The following is a 13751-nucleotide window of genomic DNA, read 5'->3' on the forward strand; positions in this document are numbered from 1 at the left end:
AATAATCTTCAGTAAGAAATCTTTTTTGAGATTTTTTTCTTTTAGTTGCTTGGTTATTTTACTTTGCTACTCATTGATTCCAGTGTCAGATAACTAAAAATAACTTGTTCTTTTTAAGCCAAGCATTGTGTTACGATAAAACCTTTGCAAAGAGTCAGTTACGTCATTGATACAAATTGTTAAAGCATGTTCATATATTTTTAGCTCCAATACATGTTTTAAAAGATTTTTTCAACATCATTCCAAGAACTGCAGAGATTCTAAGTAGCTTACCTGTCTTCCCTACTTGATATAACAGAATTTTTTTTTTTTTTTTTCTGGTATTTGCAGATGCATTACTAACTCTCAAATATATTTACACTAAAAGCAGAAACAGTGGCAGACAACCCTTAGGTCTGGCCTCTTGAATTATTTAACATTATCTGAAATGGTTGGCGTGGTTCAGAAATAAAATATGTGATATGAAAATGAAATGAGGTTGCTTTTTTTTTTTTTTTTTTTTGAAGTAAGATTTGAGAATTATTTTAATATATAGACTTCATCTGGAGTGGAATGAAATGCATAGGTCATGGTCAATAATAAATTGACAACCACTATCCATGTATGGGGAAAAAAATATGCTGGGTGAGTGAAAGACAAATATTTCTCTTCATGTACAGCATTTTCAGTTTCATTAACAGTTTATTCTCTAATGAACATACAAACTCCCAAAAGAAGACAGCAAATTTGGAGTGACTCAGCCTAAGCCAATGTTTGCCAGATAGGAATTGCATGATAACAATGTTAGCTGGTTGCAACACTTTAGGTTTCTGTTTCAACAAGCTTAAAGGAGATATGAAACTGGTTAGTGACTAAAACTTTCTTTGAACCTTAGTTGGTTCAACATCTTCTTTCCTTGATCTTGTTCACTAAACAGTTGTCCGAATGTTCTTTTATAGCAGTGTAAGGTAGGAAGTAGGATGAGCAGCCTGGTTGAAGTAGGCCTGCATCTTCCAGTGGCAATGCAAGCTTCTGCTGATTTAGAGCATTTATGGAACTACTTGGCTAAATTCTTTCCCCTGTAGTCAATAGATAATAAGCAATGGATTGTTATGTAGTGACACTCTCCTTAAGCCCTATTTCCTACCTCTGCAATCTCGTTTATTTGAATGCATGAAGTAGCCATCCTCACATAAACAACGGTAGCTTCCAGGCAAATTAGAACAGCGTTGGCTACAACCTCCATTGAAGTCTTCACATTCATTTATATCTAGAACGAAAACAAAATAAAAATCATTGCTCAGGGAAAAGCAACCACAGACAACAGCGTGCATGTAGGTATACTTCAAGATCTGATACTATTCAGCACTAGTAGAACCATAACCATATTCCTAAGAACTAAAATTGTAATGACTTAAAGATTATACCTTCTTCACAATTCTCTCCTTGCCATCCTGGTTTACAGATGCATGTATATCTGGCTTGTCCATCTATGCAATCCTTATATCCATCTCTATGGCATGGCAGAGGGCTACACTGGTTTGAAATTTCTGCAGGATGAAAACATTAGAAGTACATGTTATTTGAGGATATTTCTCTCAAGGATCAGCCTAATCTTTCCTTTCGTCTTCCACAGCTACCTTTTACCTTTCATAAAATAGGGAGAGGCTTGATGAATAAGATCAGATATTGACACAAAACTCTTGTTATTAATTCTGTCAGCCAGAATCTGCAAGTGATAAAAATCTAAAGCCACCAGTATTCTTCATCAGACAGAAAACAACTAGAAAACAAGTGATTCACTAAAACACAATAATCCTTGCGGATTGTGACCAAAGTCTTGACACTATTTTTTTAAGTATTAGTGACATATTTAACCCTTTAAAGAACAATGCTCTGTCTCATTACATTGACACAAATTTCTGTAGAAATTCCTAATTTTCAACAAGTACCCCAGAATAAAATTCAAGGGCTCAGTTTCTCTGTTCAAGAAACTGCATTGTGTTCATAGAGAGACTTATAGCTATGTGTTCATAGAGTTTGTTTCGGCTGCCCAAGCCTTGTATGTAGACTGGATACATAAGGTTTAATACTGTCACCTGTCACAAATATTAACTTCAATGGAAAAAAAAAAATAGATTGGAAAAATCAACTGAAGATTCTTTATGTATGCTGGCAAGACTGCAAGAGGCAAGGCTCAAAATACATAGTTGGGACAGAGAACACAAGGCTCACTGTCTTTTTGCTATGCCCAAAATACATAAATGCTTCAAATTTTTTTCCATGATTTTCTTAATTTTTATCAGCATAATATGTAAAGTGTCCTTATATTTATTTCTCTTAAGTCTGTCAGTACTCTTATGGATTATTTATCACTAAACCCACAGAAGTCACAAATACACTGTTTCTTCTTAAAAAATATGTTTTTGTACATATTTTAGGATGTTATTTCATGTTTTCTAAAAAGAAAATAAATATGAAAAAGGATATTATAAAAGAACAGGTAGAATGAAGACAGGATTTTGGGATGCTCAGATTGAAAAAAAAAAAAAAAAAAGTGGCTGGAAAGGCAAGTAATCTTGCAGAATGAAACTTGCTGTGATTCTGTGCCAGAGACCTCACTGAATTTCTTTATGTTGAGGCCCACCAAAGAGTAAGTTTAAAGTTCTGTAAGACAGTTTAAAAAAAACTGTTAGTATATTTGTCAATTAAATTTACTTAATATTTAAATTCTGCTGCAAGCAAATCCCAAACCTCAGAGGCCAGACAAGGTCCAAAACCATACAACATCTCTAGAATAGCTACTCTATAGCACTTAATACTCATGTCGTGGACCAAAGGAAACCTCCAGTTTCAGGTAAGATTGGCAGAAGAAATTGCAAAGAAGAAATAAAAGGAATGGGGCTGATACATGACTGTCACAGCAGTTTCCTGTGGTAAAAAAAAAGTTGTATAACTCCCTACATTTTTTTTCTCTTGCTTGCTAATTTCTGCTTTTGTAGTTCAAGGAACAAGTGTGTGAACCAGGTTTGGAACAAGCAAAGAGTTTTATAAATGACGGATGTGGAAGGTACCCTTGAAGTGTGCAACTGCAGAAAAAAATTGAGTATGAATGTTTCTGAGCAGAAAGTGATGATGGCATGTGAGTGAGTCTGATCTTACAGAAGATGGGTTATGTTGTCAGTGCAAAATATACATAGATGGAATAAGATGAATTAAGTAAATAAATGGGAAGAAAAAAGTTGAACTGGATGTACTCAGCCTTCATTGAAAAGATAGGTGGCAAGAAACATGCTGGTACCTCTATCCTCTCCCACTTTAAGTCTTTGGTATCCAGAAGATGCACCACGGTGAGCAGGATAAGTGTAAACATTGGGGTTTTTTAAGCCTTTATTTTCAAAAGCAGTTAAGTATGCAACTATGTGATACAGATGTTTAGCAACTTCAAATTACTTTAAAATTGTTTGCATTGTTGTTTTTATTCTTTATTTCCTATCTTGAGATTCACACTAGTTACTATATTGTTCTAAAGTAACTGTTATAATTAATTTTTTTCTGATTAGGAAAATTGGATTTTTCATTTTGACACTATCAAAACAATTTGGATAATTAAATAAATAAACACAAAACTTTTAAAATGAAAAAATGCATGAAATTCAGTATCATAAGATGCATGAGTCAATGAAAATACATTTTTTTTAAAAATGTCATAGTCTTAATGGGAATTAATTATTCTGTTTTCTCAGCAGTATTTCCTTTTCAGAAATGCTCTGCATAAAGTCCTTTGAATAGTCAAGCCTTTGAACCACTTGCAAAGGTTATGCTAACTCTCTTAACTTGTCCTTTCTCCCATTGACTGACCAACAGCAGTAACACGTTTTTCTTCAATATTATGAATCCAAATGGAGAAATACAATAACAAGTTAACTAGTTGGTTTCATGGGATAATACAGAAACACTGTGCACTCACACAACTCCGCTGAATTCTTTCCTCCCAGAACCTCTAATGAGTGAGAAAGTGTGACATCAATGGGAGTACATTTTAGTTTATGACAGCAGGCACGTTGGCTACGTGATCTGGAAAATATGTTCATCCATGACCATGTATACTGTCATTATTAAGGATTTTTCTCACCTTCTTTTGCTTTCCGTGACAAAAACAGGGACAGATGATCAAGAATAAGAAAATTTCTCTGATGCATCTAGGCTGTAAAAGTTTAATAAATTCAGAGAGATATTTCTACATTGACGAGTTGGGAATGAGCTACAGATGTTTCCTGTGAATTTACTAGAAAAAATACAGTTCACACTGGCATTATGAATGTATGGGCATAGAAAACTACACATTGGAGCAGCATCACAAACTCTTTACTTTGTGGCCTTCCTATATCTGAAGTAAATATCTAGATCCAGCTTACGTTTGAATTTTTCAGTTGGTGGCATTATACCCTTCAACAAGGGCTACAGTGTAACCATGGGCCAAAGAGTAGTATAAAGGCAAATTTGCCAGGTGGCCTCTTTGCTCAATTCACTAAACAGGATCTGCTGGAAGGGCTGAGTCAAGTACAGTTACTAAAGATAAGGCAGAGTACTGAGGCCATACTAGGGAATGTTGGTGAGCTGACACAGCACACGCTTCTATGCTTCTGGAAAGTCTGCCTTCCACTTTGCAGTTTGATTCTTTTCTGCTATGCTTTGTAAAAATTAAAAACAGTCACTTACTCTGCAAATGCTCTCACCTAAATTTCTTGTCAATTTCTTTTCCCAGATAATTGTTTGCTGGAGTTAAATAGAGATTTGTGTATTTTTCTGCCAAGAACAACTGTTTCCTAGACATGCACGTTTATGCGTTCCAGTGTGAGTGCAGTAGGTAAAGCATCCAGCAGCAGCACTTACCATTGACACATGCCCTCAGATCAGCTGGAGAATCTGGAGTCACTGCAGTAACCCTGAAAACTCCTGCTCGATAGGAGGCAAGGCAGCCTGCAAATGCAAATCCACACATAGAATACAAACACTCATTTAGACTGAAATTACGACAGCTTATACATGGCATCTTCAAAGACTCTCTTCTCACAGTTTGAAACAAGTTAGAAAACTTGTCTGGGCATATTAAAGACAGCTGATCACAGACCAACCTTCTTAGTGCCTTTGCTGGGATCTAAGCACATCAAACTGCCAAAGAGCTACTATGCATTATAATAAGCATGCAAATCTTTTAGTGCTGTGAGCAGAATAACAAAACTAACATTATCCAAATAGCAAGGGTAGTGAATGACACACTAGAGTTGCTCAGGTTTCTTGTACTTACTTAAATACTTGGGGTAAAAATACTCCTGCACAAAGAAAAGAAAAACCAAGGGTAAGAAAAACTGAAGGTAGACAGAATTACAGCAAAACACACTGAAAATGTTCAAAATATATTTGTCTTATGACTATAAAAGAAGCAAAAAAGAAAATCACTTGGATTCTTAATGATACATATAAAACTTTGCATGTATTCTATTATTTAGGGTAAGATAGCAGATAATTTTGTAACAAAGGACTCAGTGGAGAGAAGGTTAAGATTCTGCACTGAATTTGACAATTTTGAAGTGAAGGCAATGACAGTGAATTGGATGTGATAATAAAATGGAGGTCAAATTGAAAATCTGAAAATTTTTTTCTTACAATAGGAGGATCTTGCCCAATATTTTTACTAGAGACAGAGAAGCTTCCTTTTTTTATCTTCAGATAAAGAAGGGAAATAAAAAAAGTAAATACAACAACAAAACACAAACAAAAACCCCCGAAACACAACAACATGGAATAGGTTGAATATTTTACAGGAACTTCATTCCAAATAAAGTGAAGTCTTTATTAAACTAGATTTTTTTTTTTTTAAATAAACAACTGATTACTGAAGCAATTTAATTTTTTTTACTTAAATATCAACAAACAGTATCTCCAAATATATGCAGTGTTATCAAAGACAGAACGTAGAACTAATATATGGCTTGCAAAACAAGAATTCATCTTAATCACATTTTCTGTACATAATGACCCCTTTACAGGATGAAGCTGACTACAGTATTCCTAATGCTAAATACTGTGTGGTGGGAATGAGCTGAGGAACAGTTATCTCCACTAGGAAAAAAGCTCATAGTTCAATCCCTTCATTAAAACAGTTGCACTGCCATGCGTTCTCTGTGTAAAATTTTAATTGAAGCTAACAGGCTTTCCCCACATGGAATGCTCGCAGACAACTGTGGTCTAAAACTGGTGATCCATACCTAAAATCAAAATAATATCTACTCAACTATTCTCTTTGCTTATATGTTGTTTAATATTAATTGATTCTATACGCAGGAGACTTTCAGCCCAGTTCTTGGTCTGCAATGTTTGAGAGGTTTTTTTTAAGCTTTGCAACGTGAATTCAATGTACTTCTAGAATCCCACTGCAAAGAACTACTATTTATCTCACAGATATTCCTCACATACTTACAGTTTCAGGATTATTTTCAAAGATTTCTCTGGCTTCTTCCTTGTTGCATAATTCTTCAACACACTCTCTTTCTAAATTTCCCTTCTTACTTTCTTCCATAAAAGAATTTGCTCGACGTTTCCTCACCAGGAACTCAGAGGCATACTGGTGGGATAAAACTTGGTAGAAACAAAGGATCTCTGTTATTTATTTTTAACTGCTGAAATATGAGATAAACATGAGATTCCCTTACAAAAGTCTGAATTAAGAGATTACTCATGAAGTGGCTGTTTCCTATGACTTAGGCACAAACATTCCGGGATTCTGTTCTTGGTACATGTCCTAGCTGTTTCTGACCAAAAAAATTCCAAGTCACCACAAAAAACTTATGCAATGCTGTGTGTATGAAGCACAACTTAAATGTTATATTCAGTCTTTTTTTTAAGCTATGATGTTGTAAATGAGATATGTAAATGTATGTAAATGACTGATTAATGGAAAAATGCTCTCAAGACTTTTCTATTACCTATTTCCTTGACCTAGAAGTAAATATTCTGATCCTATATGTATGATCAAAAATGTGTCTTACAGAAATCAGGCTACCTGTTATATGTAATTAACACAAAGTCATTTTAGTTTTTCAGAATCACAAAGAATATGACAAAGTAAAAGATAATGACATTCAAAAAACTATCAAGGCTAACAACCTGAAACTACATTCACATTTGACACAGGTAAAACAGAATCCTACTTAACTTTTTTATTTCAAATTGATCATGTTGTGAGTCATTCCTAATTTTCACATATCTTATTGTTGCTATTTTATTGACACTTAGACAATTGGCAAAGAAATGAGTTGTGAAATTGTATTACAATAAAAAGATATCCATTTGGTCCAGTGTTCTTTGCAGAGCACACAATATTATGGGGAAAAAGACTAAATTAGACTGCCTCATTGATTTTATCTTTGGACATACCTTGTGATTAAGATAAAAATGGATGAGCATAATAGCAAGAACTCCAGCTCACAGGGTTAAAGAGCATGGCTGACAGATGCTAACTAGACAGCATGGCACTTCTGCACCTTCCCTTCTTTTACCAGCTTTTACACAAGCTTTTACACAAGTCTGACTAGCATAACTGTCAGAGGGCACCTACTGTGCAAACCAGATACAGTGTACTTAAATATTCATCACTAGTCTGTGAAGATCAATTTAAACAGACATAGTCAATTCAGTGTTGTTTATGAGTTTATAATACCTCAAACACAGAGCACTTTTGTAGTCAACTGTCAGAGAATGGCCTCCCAAAGCACTAAGAGAGGAAAAACTTAAAAGGCTTTTTAGGAAGAATAGCTAATGATACACAGAACTTGAAGACAGAATGATTTTCAAGTGACAGATCTAACTTAAAACCATAGCATCCTGAACACAAAGCTCTCAATCAAATGATGGCAAACACAGCTGAAGCACTCTGGAGAACTTCAACACGGACAGTAACCTGATGAAACCTTTATGTTATAGCATCCTAAATGTATTTGATATGGAATAAGACTGTAGCCTCAAATTGATTTCTTTGGTGTATTTGATAAGACTAATCCTCACAGTATGGTATGTGGGAACTGCTAAATCACAGCCTGAACCTCTGATTGATTGTCTGAGGCAAGCATTGAGTCAGCCCAGGGAGCACAGGTGAAGGCAATTCAGCTGGGTGACTGGAAGGGGTGGAGCCTGGCTGCACCTCTCAGACCTCATTTAAGGGCTGACTGTGAGAGGGAGGGTTCTTTTTCTAGAGATTGCTCCCTTCGAAGTTTTCTTGCAAGCCTAGGACATGGGTGAACATTTCATTTATTTTCAATTATCCCTTTCTACTGTGATAAACTTTCTAGTTATATGAACTGTAGATGCCAGCCTAGTCACACCGCTGTGTATTTGTTGTTTATACAGTATGGCAATAGGTAAAACTTTCTGAGAAGGCAGATAGATCTACTGTAGCATACCTCTAAAGCTCAGAAGCACATCCTTGTCTCAGAAAGTAACTAGCAAGTTGCTCAGAAATGCAAGGAGGAGAGGACGGCTTATGCCCTGAGTATTTGAGTAGGCATCAGCCTGGTTTTGGAGGATTCATTTCTTCTTACATACATTATCTATGAGTTAGTCTTATTGGAGACTGGAAAGATCTCTGTAAGGTGGAGACTGATCCACAACAGTAATGAGGCCAGGACTTCAGTACAAAGCTCTGCTACGTGTGATTATGCTGATAGAAAAGAGCTTTCATTGGTACATGCTACCATGAAAAACTAAGTAAGTGTGCAAGCAGAAAAACTCTTGCCAATTTTGTTTATTGTTAGCACCAGTGTAAGCTTGCTGACACAGCTCTGGGGCAGAGGCTCTGTGGTGAAGATGAGGCCTAATTCATTGCTGACTTTAAATGTTCTTGTTTCGACCATCATTCTCATTTCAACACACGTTTTCAATAAATAATGTGCAATAAAATTACAAATACAGTGCTTTGGAGAACATGACCCCAGATATAAAACTACCTGCTTTGAATACAGTGGGGTAGTGGAAATTGGCATATTATTTTACAATAAGTAGTTCAGCCTTCATTTGTACTTCTCTAAGCTTTTAAGTTTAATTAAGATGTCTTAGTGTAAATTTCTTATTGAAAATAATTCACATGTACAGACTTAGTAGTGTATTCACTTAACTGTTTTTTCCTTACAAGGATCATGACAGGATTTTTATTAGGAAAAAAAAAAATCCTCCCTGTTGTTGCTTCCAGTTTGATTACAGGAAACTCCAGTGAACTCCTGACCCTGCCAAACCAGTAGTTAACCCTTAAGGAACTCAGTGTATTTTATTTAAATATCTTTGAAGCCTCTTGGAAATCCAGGCTACAGTTTCAACCAACAGACTCTGCACAGACACAGTGTAGTGTCTAGTTATCAAATGCATGTTTAAAAGCAATACTCTTGTTAAAAAAATGAAAAAAATGAGGAGAGGATAAGATTGAGTGGTTACTTAAAGCTAATTTGTAGTGCACAGACAGCCACAAACCTGCCTTAAGTGGGCTAGTTAAGCACAGCTTAGAGCTGCTTATCGAATACCCTGGTTGTGGAAAGCTGTTGTAGCCTGCTACTGCTATCAGAGGAACTTCACAGACCCAACACAATGAATAAAAACTAAAACTGATGACACTCTAGATAGTGGAATTCCCGTATTTGTACAGTTGCTGTATTGCAGTCAGCTCCATAATTCCTAGAGTCTTTAGAAAAGCACATCAGTGACATAAGCTTTACGCAACCAACAAATTAAAGTCAACTAACTGCTAATGTTTGTCTGTTCTGTCTTATGCTGCACAACAAGAACATTTATAAAGCTTGCAATTAGTCCACCACTGCTCACTGCTGTATGTTATTACAGATTAGCCATTTGTGTAAAAAAAGAACAGTGTATATATGAGGCCTGCTCCTATCTTATTCTGATATATCTTATTCTGGCCCACGATGTCAGAGGCAGATGTTGGTGCTATAGCAGTAGAGGCTGAACTTTCTCATCAGTATTACATCCTATATTGTTGCTGTGCAACAGATAGCAACAGATGTCCAGTCTGACAAAATGACATCTGACATGGAAGTGTGTATGAAGCAGAAGTGTGTGTCAATGAATTTATCCCTGTGGGAAAAATGGCACCCACTAGCATTCATCAACACTTGCTAAGTGTTTAGGGAGACCAAACAGTGGATGTCAGGTAGTAGGTGGCGCATTATAGCAGTGGGCAAAGTGACAGTGGGTCACCTCCACTGGTGTGGATGTTTAAAAGTGGGGCATGCACGCTCTTGTTCATCACTGGTGAAAATGTATAGCTACGGTGGTGCCTGTGTTGAAAAAGAGTGTTTTGTAGCTGAGAATTTGTTCTGTCAAATAGCATTACTGTGTTCTTTGTTGTCATTTTAATACAAATAAGTAGGAAGCATTATTTTTGGAATAATATTTTGAAATAAAGTATATAAATTCAGTATCCAAAGAGAGGCTATAACAAAGAAGGGAACAAACTCCTTATCAGAGTCTGCTGTGATGGCGCAAGGCTAAATGGTTTCAAACTAAGAGGGGAGATTTAGAGTGGCTATAAGGAAAAAGCGTTTCACAATAATGGTGGTGAGGCACTGGAACAGGTTGCCTAAAGAGGTGGTGGATGTCCCATCCTTGGAGACACTCAAGGTGAGGTTGGGTGGAGCTCTGAGCACCCTGATCTAGCTGTGGATTAATTGCAGGGAAGTTGGGCTAGATGGCCTTTAAGGATCCCTTCCAACTCAAATCATTCAATGAAAGTGTTACAAAAGCATGAGAAAGGGAGATATCAAAAAATGCCTATTTTTAGGGCCAGTTCAAACTTAATTTCTAAAATGAATTTTCATCTCTCTATACTATTCTCCTCCTAGTCTGAATCCCTGCCATTCAGACAGAAGTTTGATTAGTAAACATTAGTTTTCTCTTCTGCCCGTTTAATCATTAGTAAGACACGTCAGAAGCACGCTTGCTTTGAGCCCTAATTCTAGTTGCCCCAGATACACAACCGTATCTAAGAGGTCCAAGCGCTAGGTGAGGAGAGGCTCTGAGCCCCAGCGCTGGATTCTGGTCACCATCCTGCGGCCCCGCAGCCCTCGCCGTATCCGTGGACGGCGACTCCGAGAGCACAGCTCCCATCCAGAGGGCCACGTCGCTCGGGTCAGCCCTCTCCCCACCGCCCGCGCGCCCCCCGCCCCACTCACAGGTCGCGGCCTCCGCCAGAGCGATGGCCACCGCCAGGCCGGCGAGTAGCGGCACGCACCGCCCGCCCTGCGGCCTCATCGCTGCCGGCGGGGAGCGGGCGCGGCGCCGGGACTGCGCGACGGCTCCTCTGCGGGGCGGCGGGGCCGGGCGAGCCTCTGGGAGCGAGAGGGAGGGGCGGCGGGGCGGGGGGGGGGGGGGAGGATGGGCCGAGGCCGACGACCGTGCCCGGCCCGAGCGTCAGCAGGGCGCCGGGGGCAGCGCCGCGGCGACGATCGCCGTCTGCGCCCGGCTCAGGGAGCGCGGCGAGCGGGCGGGCTCGGCGGGACGCATCGCCGGGAACTGCCGGGCGGCGAGGCTTCTTCTAGGCAGGAGCGGGCCGAGAGACGCCCGCGCAGAAGGGCACATCGCCACCCGGCCTGCCGCTTTCGGATCCTCCCGCGTGGGCGACGAGGCGCAGAGAGCCGCCGGCACCTCTTCGCTGCTGATCGGTCGGCCCGCCGCGGGCGGTGCGGAGCGTCGCGCTCCTATTGGCCGACCGCCGGCCTGTCTCTCCTCCCCCGAGCGGCTCTGCCCTCCTCCGCGTTTCTCGGTCTGCGAGAATTTTGTCCTATATCCCCGCCCGTTGACGGTAACCCGGGGTTACCGGCCTGGTTACGCGTCCCTACCGATGGGGGCTTCCACCAATAGGCGGCCTGGCGTTAGCGGCCGCTGGGCACGTGACCCCGGCGCGGCGGGGCGGACTGCAGCCGCCCCCGCAACAGCGCACCGTCCCGCCTGGCTCGCCTAGGCCGCACCGCCGTGTCACGATTGTTGGTAAGTGTGGGGCCGGGAGGGTCTCTGAGACTCGGTTGAGATGTGTATGAGCTTAATGCATTACTGCATTAACTCTTGTTTAAGAGCAAGCGAGGTGTTATGTGACCCAAAGTCCCGTTCGTGATCCAAAGGCACCAGCAAGCCCAGCGCTGTTCCTGCTTGTACTTTGTGTGCCTGCTGGCTACGCTGAAGCTTTGGCTGAAATGATGGTATTCAGGCTTGCGTGAAGCATGTCTCCGTCACTGTTCAGTTGCTTGGCTGGCTGTTCAAAACATAATGCAACTCAAGTAGAGCTCTTTGTTTTTATTGATAAAATTCAAACAAGTCGGACAAGGAGACCTGACAGCAGTCTTTCAGTGTCTGAAGAGGGATTATGAGAAACGAGAGAGCGCGCTTTAGCAGGGTCTGCAGTGATAGGACGAGGGGGAGTAGTTTTAGACTAAAAGAAGAGAAACTTATTTTGAATTTAAGAAAGAAGTTTTTTTATGGTAAGGGTTGTTATGAAGCAGGTTGCCCAGAGGGGTAGTGGGTGCCCCATCCTTGGAGACATTCAGGGGAGCCTGGACCAGGCTCTGAGCAACATGAAGGAGCTGTAGGTGTCCCTGTTCACTGCAGCGGGGTTGGACTAGATGGCTTTTTAGGATCCCTTCTAACTCAAACAATTCTAAGAAGCAGCGTAGCAGGAAACAGTTAAACTTGCTGAGAAGGGTAAGCTCTAAATGCTTTGCTTAATTACTCTTTAAGGAAGATAAAGGATTGATATTACAGTGAAAAATTCTCTAGCAAGGGCAGAATGCTGCATGAAAACTCTTGACAGTGAAGTATCTAAAAGATACTTTGATGTGGAAATAAAATCATCTGATTAACAGATTCCTCTGAGTTTTGTACTTGCTGGTACTTGGTATTTTGGATCACATTACATATGGGCTGCTAAGTAGCTCTTGATCTTAATATAGAATTACAAGGATTAATGCAGTTTTTTATCATGGTTTTCTTAGTTTCCGTGCTAACTCTTTATGTTCTCTTACCTAAAAGTTGAATCTTTCACAGCTTTTGTCCCTGATACTTATGCCTGCTTGCTACCTAATTGTTATAGCTTAACTATACAGTTTTATTGATTTCTGAGCTTCTGGCCGTGTTGGTTTTGCTCCATCTCAAAGAGGAAGCAATCATCTTCAAACTAACAAATGTTACAGCTGTAGCAACATGTGTGTGCTGTTAATGAGCTCTCCATATCTGCAAAATGGCAGAACACAATGTCTGTTGAATACTGTGGGCAATGTCTTTACTGCAATTTTGTTAGAATCTGTAAAGCTGGACAGCATGTATAATGTGGGAAAGGATTTGTTCAGTGGTGACACCTATGTCCTGAAAATGAATTTGTGTAGCCATGTTCTCAAGATTAACTTTGTTGGTACTTGCTTGTTGGTCTAGACACTGTATTCCGTGGCGTGTGTTTTCTTGGAGGCTTTTATGGTTGTTCAGAGCCTGGTTTTTGTATCTGGAATACTTGTAATCATCTTGCTCTCTTCTTAAGGAGCCTCTCTGTTCCTTACACACTAAGTCTTGTGCAGAAGCTATTCTAAGGAGCTCTTATACATAACAGTGTAAATATTTAAAGAATATCTGTTGTCTGCTCTGGAAGAAATCTGATCTGTTTGTGATATTAAATGATGTCAGACTCGTACAAAGGCATCCTTGAATGCAACAGCTTTGTAAGG

General features: G+C 39.6%; 2 protein-coding genes and 1 long non-coding RNA gene across 6 annotated transcripts in view; 2 read left to right on the forward strand and 1 right to left on the reverse strand.

The window, feature by feature from the left end:
- Window positions 1-3560, forward strand: part of LOC128072272 (uncharacterized) — a 41598-nt gene extending 38038 nt beyond the window's left edge. Inside the window, exon 5 of the long non-coding RNA XR_008202187.1 lies at window positions 2982-3560. This is a non-coding gene — a long non-coding RNA (uncharacterized LOC128072272). The remainder of the gene's footprint in view (window positions 1-2981) is intronic.
- Window positions 1-11358, reverse strand: part of PROS1 (protein S) — a 31790-nt gene extending 20432 nt beyond the window's left edge. Inside the window, exons 1-6 of one of the 2 annotated variants that reach the window (XM_052665785.1) lie at window positions 11217-11358; window positions 6464-6621; window positions 5291-5315; window positions 4876-4962; window positions 1407-1529; window positions 1127-1249 (exon numbers count right to left, since the gene is read on the reverse strand). In XM_052665785.1, coding sequence (XP_052521745.1) covers window positions 1127-1249; window positions 1407-1529; window positions 4876-4962; window positions 5291-5315; window positions 6464-6621; window positions 11217-11295 — 595 coding nt within the window. In that variant the 5' untranslated portion in view covers window positions 11296-11358. The remainder of the gene's footprint in view (window positions 1-1126; window positions 1250-1406; window positions 1530-4875; window positions 4963-5290; window positions 5316-6463; window positions 6622-11216) is intronic. The other variant, XM_052665793.1, reaches the window with a different exon arrangement.
- Window positions 11038-13751, forward strand: part of ARL13B (ADP ribosylation factor like GTPase 13B) — a 47017-nt gene continuing 44303 nt past the window's right edge. For 2 of the 3 annotated variants that reach the window (XM_052665822.1, XM_052665841.1), the window contains exon 1: window positions 11908-12030. The gene's annotated coding sequence lies outside the window, so the exon portion shown is untranslated. Of the gene's footprint in view, window positions 11173-11907; window positions 12031-13751 lie in introns of those variants that run through there. The other variant, XM_052665831.1, reaches the window with a different exon arrangement.

Source organism: Tympanuchus pallidicinctus, unplaced genomic scaffold (genome assembly GCF_026119805.1).
Source record: "Tympanuchus pallidicinctus isolate F22 unplaced genomic scaffold, pur_lepc_1.0 scaffold10, whole genome shotgun sequence".
NCBI lineage: Eukaryota > Metazoa > Chordata > Aves > Galliformes > Phasianidae > Tympanuchus > Tympanuchus pallidicinctus.